At 37.1% G+C, this 11,667-nt stretch overlaps 1 protein-coding gene across 1 annotated transcript; it reads left to right on the top strand.

Annotated features, from left to right (window-relative positions):
- The first annotated feature begins 3,484 nt into the window (after positions 1 to 3,484).
- Positions 3,485 to 10,641, top strand: LOC145788193 (large ribosomal subunit protein eL18-like). The gene is made up of 6 exons (XM_082599883.1): positions 3,485 to 3,586; positions 4,415 to 4,501; positions 8,874 to 8,981; positions 9,202 to 9,297; positions 9,960 to 10,083; positions 10,447 to 10,641. The coding sequence occupies exons 1-6, from the start codon at positions 3,584 to 3,586 to the stop codon at positions 10,590 to 10,592; spliced, it is 564 nt and encodes a 187-aa protein (XP_082456009.1). The 5' UTR covers positions 3,485 to 3,583; the 3' UTR covers positions 10,593 to 10,641.
- Positions 10,642 to 11,667: the final 1,026 nt, after the last annotated feature.

The raw sequence follows: 11,667 nt of genomic DNA, 5'->3' as shown, positions 1-11,667 counted from the left end.
ATTGGAAGCGAGCGAGGGTTATAGAGTCGCTTTAGTTAATTTGATCCATCAAAGTTGCATTGATTGGTTGCATTGATTGTCTCGTGTTTCGCTTGAACGGATTAGAGCCAAATAAGTTTAACAATGGCCTTTAGAGTTATAGCTAGCCATGTTACATTTTGTGAGCAATTTCTAAAACTACAGTGTGTTTGCTGTGGTTACTGCGTGAAACTAGTTTCAGTTGTCATGACTAGATAATATTACAAACAAAATGGTAAAACTTCTTGCACAACCAGCAACAATGGAGTTCTGCAAGCTCAAACAAACCTCAATACTGTAATGCAAAACAGTCAATCTGCAGCACATGATTAAACGAGAATTTCAAAAGGTTTGGACGTAAATTTCAATTTATTTTTACCAGACGTCTTAGAATAATCCTCTGATATAGGAAACGAGAAATACGCAGCGATCGAAAGCGACAACGAGGAAAACAGAGAAACAAATGAAATTAGTTAATTAGGTCTATACCAGGGCAGACGCAACTCACTACAAATGAATCTCCGGCACAAGGCAGCATGATGCATTATTTCATGTTGAGGAGAATCGATGCGCCTCCGGCGAATAATTATTGTTTATTTAAATTTGGATTGTGACGTTTCACGAGCAGTGCTTCCTGAATTTTTGTGTCAAATTGGGATTTGCTTTGCGTAAAATTATAAAAAAATCAGTAGAGAATTTTTGATCTGTAGCCTACTACATGAACTATTTATGATATAGCCTTTGATGACTCTTTTCCTTTCATCAATGATCGGTGACGTATGCCCACCAGACATTAGACCACACGAGAATGTGGGAAGATTTAAACTTTAGAAACATGAAGGTCCAGTAAGGGATACGACGCCAGCAGAAGAACCGAATATAAGCCGCCAGCCAAGTAAGCAGTCACATCCGATTAAAGAAAACGCAATTAAATTTATTAAAGAATATTAATCAATTAAACAATTACTTTTAACCCCAAACCTTCCCCTCCCCCGTTGCGTACGCCACTGGGAAGAAAAACTGAACAAGCTTTTTCTTCATTACATTAAACAATCATAGGCTTTCCTATCTCATTCTTATTTGTAAAGTTTGTGAATATTATGCTGCATGCGTATATGTCAATACCAGGTATTTGAACCAGATATTAAAATCCTGGAATCCTAATCTTACTATCAATGATTATCCTCGAAATAATTATTTATAATCCAGTGTTGGTCGTCATGCATTTTACACGACTTCTAAACGGGGTTTTCCCTAGTTTGACACTTCGCAACCAACTTGAAAGTTGCAATCACTTGATGCAAGAAACACAGCACACTAACGTCACCTAGTGGATAATACTTGATCATAGTTTACAAACTCTACAAGAGAAAGGCGCAGCTTTTTCAACTGAAAACGCACAGTTATTGTGACATGTATGTAGCCTATGTTGCGACAATCTAAGCAAAATGAAAAGACTGTTATCATGCTTAGCTTTGCAACAATTATATCGTTATATTTTTACATCAATAGGTCCTACAAAAAATGTCAAAATCGTAAAGTTTCTCTCTGTAGTTTTGCATAACTTTTAACTTCAATCGTGGACAAAAGCTTTGTTTCATCTTTAATGATTTTACTACAAAAATTATCATCTTTGCTTTATCTCTTTTTAATATTTCTCGCAAAATTTTAATTTCATTTTAGGCTGCAGACGCTGGCGCTGACGACCCCCGGTGGTGATGCTACAGAGCTTGTTGGAAGAGAAAAAATGTGTCAAACAGCATGACAGCAGGCTGTCAAAATATCTTTGCAAAGAGGAGCGAGCGTTCGTCTTTAAACAAATAAACGAGATTTGATTGTGATTCCAATGACAACATCAAAAGCGGAAAAATGCTTTTCGACGCTTAAAAGCATTAAATCGTTTTTAAGAAACACCACCAGCAATGGCGTATTGTCAACATTGGTTATTACCGTAGCCTCCATTGAAAAAAAGATGAACTGACATGAAACATTTCAATTAAAAAGTAAGTTAACAGACACTTCCGTTCATCCAAGAACCGAAAGATAGATTTTATAATAGATAAAATGTCATTTTAAAGTGGAAATTTTTGTTCCATGCTGTTGATTTAAATTTAAATAAATATTTAAAATATAGAATACCGTAGGCTACGTTCTTATTTTACTTTTTTTTTCTCCTTTTGCAAAATTAAGCTATTGCTGTTGACCCAGACGAACCACCGCGTGAATAATAATCGGTCTGTTTTCCACGGGTCGATTAATATAGCAACAGTTTTTTTGTCTTTTTTTTATTATTTATTTTACTTACCGGTGTATAAATTGTTAAAAAAAATTCACCAACTTTTTGTCTATTTTTTCTAAACTTGTAAAATTCTATTAAAGTTGTTGCGAACATGCCATATTTTAAACATATTGTCCAGCTTTAGTATCATGCACGTTATAACGTCCGCGTTTTGTCGCTTCTACCTTTTTCTAGACCTTTGCTATATTTGGCATAGCCTATATTGTTTTTCGTTGTGGTGGTCAGAAATAAAAACAAACTGAACTGAACTATTGTTTTAGGCTAGTAGGCTATGGGCACAGTTTCCACAGTTTTTTAGGACAGCTTTAATTTTAATATGACCAAGTTTGCAGCACCAGTAACTAGCCTACTGTATGTTGAAAAGTTTTCAAACACAAAATTTGTTTTATTTCTACCGAAATTTTTTGTCTTGTTTTGTCTTAAAATTCTTGATTTGTCTACATTCTGCACACTTACTTTTTTACAGTTTTCCATCCCCGCTGACCGGTTTTGAAATCTCAAGGCTAAATAAAGATAAATTAATTTAACTCAGACTTTTAGCCACTTTCCAATTAAAAGATTTTAAAAAGATGTTCTTCTTTCTAATGAGACTTCCAGGCACAATGGGTGAAAAATGAAAAAAACAATGATTTTTAGAAAATCTCTATCCAAGGAAAACCGCCGTGAAAATTAGCAAAGTGTAACAAACTAGGGCTGTATTTTCAAGTAGTTGTGCTTGAATATACAATTTTTTTTTTTAGCTTTCACAATCAATCACACAATTTGTTGTCACATTTAGAGATCTTTCAGATCCAAAGCAGTTTATTGTGCTTATCAAACCCGATATCAAACCTTCAACTTTAATAACCTCTCTAATGTATTTTTTTATGATTGTTTTCCTTGCTTTTCTTATTCCCAACCACTAAACACTTCCATCTGTGCAATCCTTTTGCTTCTTTCTAATGTAGCCTACTCTTTTTATCGCAACTGTGTTTCTCTAAATTTTTTCTGCTTAGTATTTATATTTTTCTTCCTTAATTGCTTTACATGTGATTTTAGCACTCTACATTATGCAAAGAAAATGTTAAAGTTTCCGATCACTAGCAGCTATGTGTCAATGCAGTTAAACAAGGCTCTTATTGAATTTTAAGTAGAATTTATTTTAACTTTTTAGTTCCAAAACAATATTGTACTAAAAACAATTATAGGTTGGAAACATTGCCAAGCACAGCAGCTGCTTTGAGGCTAATCAAGTCCTTTTTCAGCGTGTGCGCTACTATAGTAGACATGGTGGGTGAAATCTAAAAATTACTTAACATTTTGTGTAGAAATGAGTTTCTTCTATCTTTAGTTTACTGTAGAAAGTGATTTAATTTGATTAATTTTTTGCTTTAGAACTGACAATGCCAGACACACAGTATTTGGGTAGTTGAGAAATTGTTAGACTGTGGAAAAACAAGAAACTAGGGTCTACATGGTTGATTGGTTTTTAAATCTTTATCCTCGGACTGACAAAACCTTGATAGATTATTCCTGGTAGTTTCGGATACTTGTAGAGGCTTTTGACGCAGGGCCGGTTACTGAAATTGACAGAGTGACATTTCCAATTGTTGAAGTGTTGTTGTCAAGGAATTATTCCATCCATTAGATACTGCTGAATGGAGAGCAGTCCTTGGAATGCATTGCTCAAACGCACACCCCGAGAGTCAAACCAGTGCCACTTGTTAAGCTTCTTCATTCACGAAGTTACGCGCTAACCAACTGAGCTATCTGGGTGGACAAATTAAAGCTTACCGGTATGCTTTGCTTTAGAAAGTGTAGAGACTTAACACAATTTAAAATTGAGAGATCAGGAATGCAAACGTGAGATTATAAACATATTCATTCTTGTTACCAACTGTTACTGTACCGGTACTTTTTAATTTAAGTACGGTACGGTAATGATTACCGGTAATCAATTTTCCATTTGAAAAATTAAACTTCAAACGACATATTTTGTTGTAGCTAATAAAGTAGTCTATTGAAGTTATGTTTTATGCACTAAAACTGCCTTGTAATGTGCTAAAAGCAGCTTTATTTACCTATATTATTATTACAAATCCATCATTTTGCATTCAGGGAATCGATGTTCGTCACAACAAGGACCGTAAGGTCAAGCGACGTGACACTAAAAGTGCTGACATATACATTCAGCTGTTAGTGAAGGTAAGAACATTTTCATAATGCAGCAATGCTCTATGAGAATGAAAGATCAATAACTTCTCTTTAATTGTGATAGTTTATGATATTTTTGTCCTCAATCACAGCCTATTTGCAACCATTGATATAATTGCGTCAACTAGTGGCGGCATTAAAGAAAGATGTAAGGTTTACTTAGAAATAGTAGTGATAATAGACGGCTTCAATGCGTCGTTTTTAATTATCACACAAAAACAAATATTAACATAATAAAAACACAAGAAAATAATGTGAAAATGTTCGAAAACACCTACGGTGCCGTTCCACCAACACCAATATTTAATCTTTATCATTTAACAATAACTTTGCATATGACTAGGCTTTATTTAAAGGAAGTGGCTATACTTACGGTGCGGTAGATATAGCCGTTCCATGCCTTTTTTTGGAAGTGGCTACATTTACGGGCCGTAAATACAGTCGTTCCATGCCTTTTTTTAATCTTTATGTCGCTATTACTGCATGCAACCTAGTTCGTACCCTGAACAGTTCGTACCCTGAAAAGATTGAAAGAAAAAATTAAAAAAGCAGAATTCGCTGATCGCAGTTTCCGCAAACATTTAAAAATTTTCCCCCTGAAAAGATCGAAAGATAACACAAAGCCGAAGTCACTGATCGCAGCTTCCGCAAACCGTAACCCTAACGCTAACCCTCGCTCATCACTGTTTCAGCAAACATTTTTCCGCTAACCCTAACCTTCGCTGATCGCAGTTTCCGCAAACATTTTTCCGCAGTTTCCGCTAACTCTAACCATAGAGTAATCTATGCTCTAACCCTCACTGACCGCAGTTTCTGCAAACATTTTTCCGCAGTTTCCGCTAACCTTTACCCTAATCTATATGCTCTAACCCTCGCTGATTGCAGTTTCCGCAGACATTTTTCTGCAGTTTACGCTTACCCTAACTCGGCCCTAACTCTAACAATCGAGTAATCTATGCTCCCTAACCCTCGCTGATTGCAGTTTCCTCAAACATTTTTCCACAGTTTCCGCTAACCCTGTATGTCTTTGTCCTTCCAATATGTCTTTGCCGATTGAATACATTTTTTCAAGTGCAGCACTAAAAGGTATTGGCGTGTTGTAACGAAAAAAAAAATGCATTGAAAAGTATGCTTTGACGCTATGCGCTAAAAAACCGCGAAATATTGACGGCGTAGCCTCAAGCGCAAACTATCCAAAAAAATGTGGCCGCAAGCGTTAGCGCAAACAAAAAGTTTACGCCGTATGTATGCGGCGTAGAATTTGCAGCGTATACGTACATCTCTGACAGTTCATAGTTTGTACCCTGAAAAGATCGAGAAAAAAATATAAAAAAAGTCGAAGTCGCTGATTGCAGTTTCTGCAAACAACAAATAGTAGATCGCCAATACCTCAAAATTCACGGCAGACACCGCGGACATGTCCGCCGTCACAGCATGTGATGTCCGCGGGAAGTACCATCTAGATCGGTCATATTTGTCTGCCGAGATATAACACAGGAACTAGCGATACAAATCGTCATTGCATAGCACGAACAATTGCTCCGAGAATATATATTTTCACGCGCATTCTAGCACGCATCTAGAAAATGTGAATACTGTATTCCTTAGCTTCTATTCAAGGAAAACTTTCGATATTCACGTTGCTTCAACGATTGATGACATTGAATCAGCGTAACAAAGGTGAATTCTTCGCTAAGAATCAATGGGAGTAAGGGCACTTCTACACGAATCAGCGCAACTTTGTTCAAGTTTTACGTCACAATGTCTGACTTTGATCTCCGAGTAATACTGTTAAGGCAAGGTTGGTTACAAAATTCGATTATACGAGTAGGCTATTACAGCAAGATGCAACAAAATTTGTTAAGTTTTAGTATTACAGTAAGAAAGAAAAGACCCAGGGAAAATTCACTTTCGCTCACATGACATGCAAAAATAAACTTAAAGAAAAGAGTCTGTGAAACTTTGCACAGCAGAAGATACTAGCGTTAGTGTAGAACAGTGGTTCTTAACCGGGGGGGCGTGAAGCATCTCTCAGAGGGGGCGTGAGCTCTACAACAATTTCTTTTTTTTAATTGCTTTAATGTTCTAGGACATATGCTGTTCGTCATATTTTGTATTTTATCTTATTTTATATTGTATTCAGTTACTCTTGCTTTATTGGTTAGACCAGAACTTTACAAAACTATTTTGTGCTGAACTCCTTCAGATTTATCAAATTTTCTCGACGCTGTTTCATTTTTACTTTTTACGGATTCTGCTCTCAAAGATGGTAACTTTGAGTCTGAGTTGAAGAAACAAATAGAAACCCTCCTTAATGAATTGAAAGCGGAGTTCATCAAGTACTTTCCAGATCTGGATGAGAAGCGTGAAACCTGGAAGTTCATCAGAAACCCGTTTCAATGCAAAGTAGTTGATATTTTCGAAGAAGGACAAGAGGAGTTTCTTGAGATAAAGGTTCAACTCCACAGCGCTAAAGAAGACTTCAAAGAACTGGAACTTGAGACGTTCTGGGCCAATTACCTTTCTGTTTACCCTCTTATCACAACTGGGGCTCTTCGAATTCTAACAATGTTTGGATCCAAGTATTTTTGTGAAGCTACATTTTCTGCTCTCGTTGCTATCAAGACCAAGTACAGAAGCAGGCTGAGAGTTGAAGGAGACTTACGTTGTTCACTCTCTGAAGTTAAACCTCGCATTAAAAATCCGAGATAGCTGCTCAGACCGGACACGTTTGTCCGCTGTTAACAAAAACGAATTTCGAGGTCTGCTAACCCCTTTCAAAATGTTTGCAGAAACTGCGATCAGCGACTTCGGCAAACTCTTAGGATCATTACCAGAAATTTTTAAATGTTTGCGGAAACTGCGGAAAAACGGTTCATTTTTTTCTCTTGATCTTTTCAGTTTGTTTGTTTGCGGAAAGTCCAATCAGCGACTTTGGCTTTTTTTAATTTTTTCTTCTCGATCTTTTTCTAAACCTTAACCCTTTTAAAATGTTTGCGGAAACTGCGATCAGTGACTTCGGCAAACTCTTAGGATCATTACCAGAAATTTTAAAATGTTTGCGGAAAAACGGAAACTACGATCAGCGACTTCGGCATTGTTCTATTTTTTTCTCTCGATCTTTTTAGTTTGTTTGCGGAAATGGCATTTTTCTCCATCTTTTCAGGGGGAAAATTTTAAAATGTTTGCTGAAAATGCGATCAGCAACTTTGGCTTTTTTTAATTTTTTTACTCGATCTTTTCAGGGTACGAACTAGGTTGCACCCAGTTCGATACCACTAGAGGTGATTTTTTTTTAATTAACTTCTAACCTGAAGTGACTCAATCGTTAGGCGTTCAGTTTAGTTTGTTTTTAAGTGCAGCAACAGCTCGCATGCGCAGTGAAAGTGATGTAAAGATTAAAAAAGGGCATGGAACGGCTATATATACGGCGCCGTAGGCATAGCCACTTCCAATTTAAATAGTGTGACGTTTTTGCAGCAAATTAATTTGTAATAAGTTATTCAGCAACTATAATTCACCACCTTCTTTTGCAGTTTTTTGTCATGATAAATGAAAATATAGTAGGCCTAGTTGTTACTTGAAAAAATGTATGAAACCATTGGAAATACAGTAGTATAAAAAACAAACAAAATGATCAAAAAACGACACTGAAAAATGACCCATCCCTAATCACTATCAGATGATCTGGTCACACCTGCATCATGAAATTTTATTACCGTACTGCACAACTGTTCGCTATGATTCACTCAGTCAAATTTTTGTTAGTGTAGGTTTAGTGAGCCTAATCTTTCGATGATGATCGACCGTATGCTTTTCCTTGTTAATGAATAGGTTTTGTGGATTTGAAAACTGATTTCAGAAGATTTCATGATATGCTGATTGTCACAATTTTCTACTATACATACCTTTTACATGAAAAAAGGCTTTGGAAAGATGATGTGTATTTTTTTAGTCATATATACCTGAAATTCTTAGCATAGTCCATATACAGATACGTTGTAGTATTATTGCATTACATCTTATGTAAAGACTAAAAAACAACTTTCGCCCATTGTAGTATTTTGAGATTACTTGATTGCACTTTTTATTTGGTAACACAAAAATATATTAGTAAGTAAACTTATTTGCACTACAAATTGTAGTGGCTTTCCTGCCTTATGTGTGCACATTAGTACAGACAAGATAGCTGAATCCCAAAGAGCAGGGTAGTCAGATAATCGCATGTATAGCTGAAATGCTTGAAAAAATTGATACATTTCCTATGTGATTATTTCTGATTCTGTCTGGTTTAACTGAGTAAAGTGTGGCAACGACATATCCTAATTAAACCACAAATTTGAAGCCAACACTTTCTTCACAGTTGTACAGGTTCCTTGCTCGACGTACTGGATCAAAATTCAACCAGATCATTTTGAAGCGATTATTTATGAGTCGGACCAACAGGCCCCCCATCTCTATCGCCAGAATAGTAAGATGGTAGCCTACTGCTATTTTGCATTCATCAAATGCTGGCATTTGCACAACAATCTAACCTCTTAGTGTTATTTATTAAGTAAATAAGATCATTGATTTCACGAATTTGTAGTCGTAGCATCTTGTAATGTTCAATCATTTAGAGTTTGTAAAGATATAAAATAACTCAACAAAACCATTGTGTTGTTGTGCTAACAACCTTCTTTCATTGACAGTGTCGCAACATGCAAAATGAAGATAAGACCAAGACTGCCGTGATTGTTGGAACTGTAACAAATGATAAGAGGATTTACAAAATTCCAAAACTCAACGTAAGTTTAAATGTTGTTTTTCAACTTCAGTAAAGTCAAGTAGTTCAGGCCATGGCATAACAATGTGCTGCATTAATTTTACTGAAGGCCGACCTGTCAGTAGCCAAGATCGATTGAGTTTTTGAGTTTGTGGTAATTAATAAATTTTGTGCGGTTTTGAGCTATTGTTACCTTTACAAGTGATGAACGAGATTGTGACATATGCGCTGGCATTTTTGCTGATTTTCAATTCCAGCATTGAATCCTGGAAAGAAAGAAATCATGTGTAGCGTGGTGTGTTTTTGAATTCGCTGCAATTGCACAACAATCCATTTACATTAATATTTTGCTTAAACTGCATTGCTAAAGGAGTAACCGCTGTTACCACACCGAACTCGCAGTATCAGACTAGAATATGTCTTCTACATTGTGAAGTAAGCCACGATCGTGCTGCTAAAAGTGAAACTCAATATATTGCAAAGTAAGCAATGTTATTTAACTACATTTCCTCTCCAACAGCCTATCCCTGGATGTTACAGTTGTTACACATGTAAATTTGTCATGGCAAGCAATGCGTCTCCTGTGCATACAAACACCAACAAGGTTTTATACTTTTGAAGCATAAGCTTTAAAAGTTCAAAATATGTCACAAGGTTAAGTAACGAATCTTGTTTCCTTCGTAGATCTGTGCTCTTCATGTCACCGAGGCCGCTCGCGCTCGCATCCTCGAAAACGGAGGAAGCATCATCACTTTCGATCAGTTGGCGCTGCAAGCTCCCAAAGGGCAGATGACTCGCCTTATGCAGGGTGAGTGGAAATTTGTGGTTGGATGGTTCATGTGAAAAGCTTTTTAACCGAAAACAAGTTTTAATTTTTAAGTTGTGATAAATGTTTTGGTTTGTTAAACTGCTTGGCTTATAGCAATGAAACCCTGTGTTGCAAGTAAGATTTCTCAGCCAGGGACAACTATACCTCGGTAACTTCATTTATTCACGGCTGTAAGATGTAAATTTACCACAGTGACTGAATATGTTCTGCATGAAAATGCTGCTCAGATTTTTTCCAAAAGTAATTCGGTAAATTTGACGTTGATTCTTTTGCAAGCGGCAAACGAGCAACAAGATTGCGGTCAAAATTTGTATTAGTTGCTAACTTTCCATCATTCTACAGGGCCAAGAAAGGCGCGAAAGGTTTACAAGCACTTCGGGCCGGCCCCAGGAACTCCGCACAGCCGAACGAAGGCCTACGTCCGATCCAAGGGACGCAAGTTCGAACGCGCTCGTGGACGTCGCGCCAGTCGCGGTTATGTCAATTAAGGTTTCAAGAATTTCTTGAATTTCCAATAAAATTACCCACAACAAGTTGCCTTGAACGGTCATGTGATAATTTGACGTAAGCAGTTGTTCTTTGACCACTACAGTTAGACGAGTCAGTAAACCATTTCTGGTTTGCACGAAGTTTAAGCAGCGTTGCCACACTGCGCTCATGTTTGAACTTTTCCATATATTCCGTTGGAATACCATTAAGTGTGATCGGTCAGCGATTCAGCAGCGTTTTGTTAAAGATCAACGTTCAGTGCATTCAGATCCTTATGAGCCGAGGGTTGGCTGAATGGCTGTCATTTGCTGCCGCGCATCGTCACGTTCATCCGCTGAGCTTGATATGTCCAGGGATGCCAGACTAGTTTTAAAATCCCTGTTAATGTCAAGTATACTATCTGCGCAATATTTGGTGGCTGCCGGCCAAAATAACACCTGGTGCAACAACCGGCGCTGGCCTTACAAAAAAGTATCGTGGGCTGGATTTGGACCTCCGTGAAGAGAAGCATGCCGGCTAAAATAATGAAGTAAAGTAGATTTCAATAAGCTTTACAACCAGGCGAGGCCTACCATTATTTGTCAACTCAACTGAGTAGCTTTTAGACCACATTTTAACTCGCAAATGTTTCTCACTAAACTCCAAAATGTTTAAAGGGGTACTAAAGGAAAAACCTGACTTGGCGATTTTCCACGTTCTTTGTGTTTAACATGCTACCATAAAACGATTTTCAATAAAATTTTGCCCCATTGCGGTCTGACCACCATTGTGGGCGTGCTTTTGTCAGAGCTTTCAAAATGAGATTGAGCCTGAGCAACGAAGCGTGCGACTGTGCAGTCTACGTCATAAAGGCTAGCAATCAACCGATCACGCAATAATTGTTACTGCGGGCGATTTGACTGTAGGCTATGTATGTATTTACATCAAAACAGCACATTTTAACATCAAAACAGCAGACAGTTTGCTCAAAACATCAGATTGGTAACGTGGTTTTTGTTATTGCTGGCCTTTATGACGTATTCTCGAGCAGTGTTTGCACGTTTTGGTCATTTTGAAAATAAATGAAACTCTGGA

The sequence above is a fragment of the Aplidium turbinatum genome, chromosome 2 (assembly GCF_918807975.1).
Source record: "Aplidium turbinatum chromosome 2, kaAplTurb1.1, whole genome shotgun sequence".
Classification (NCBI taxonomy): Eukaryota; Metazoa; Chordata; class Ascidiacea; order Aplousobranchia; family Polyclinidae; genus Aplidium; species Aplidium turbinatum.
Note: the sequence above shows the minus strand (reverse complement) of the source record. Positions and strands in the feature narration are given on the sequence as shown.

Excerpts from the sequence above, each read along its gene's own strand:
- LOC145788193 (XM_082599883.1), top strand. Across the intron at positions 4,502-8,873 it reads ACATTCAGCTGTTAGTGAAG|TTGTACAGGTTCCTTGCTCG; the intron begins GTAAGAACATTT and ends CTTTCTTCACAG. Across the intron at positions 9,298-9,959 it reads ACAAAATTCCAAAACTCAAC|ATCTGTGCTCTTCATGTCAC; the intron begins GTAAGTTTAAAT and ends TTTCCTTCGTAG.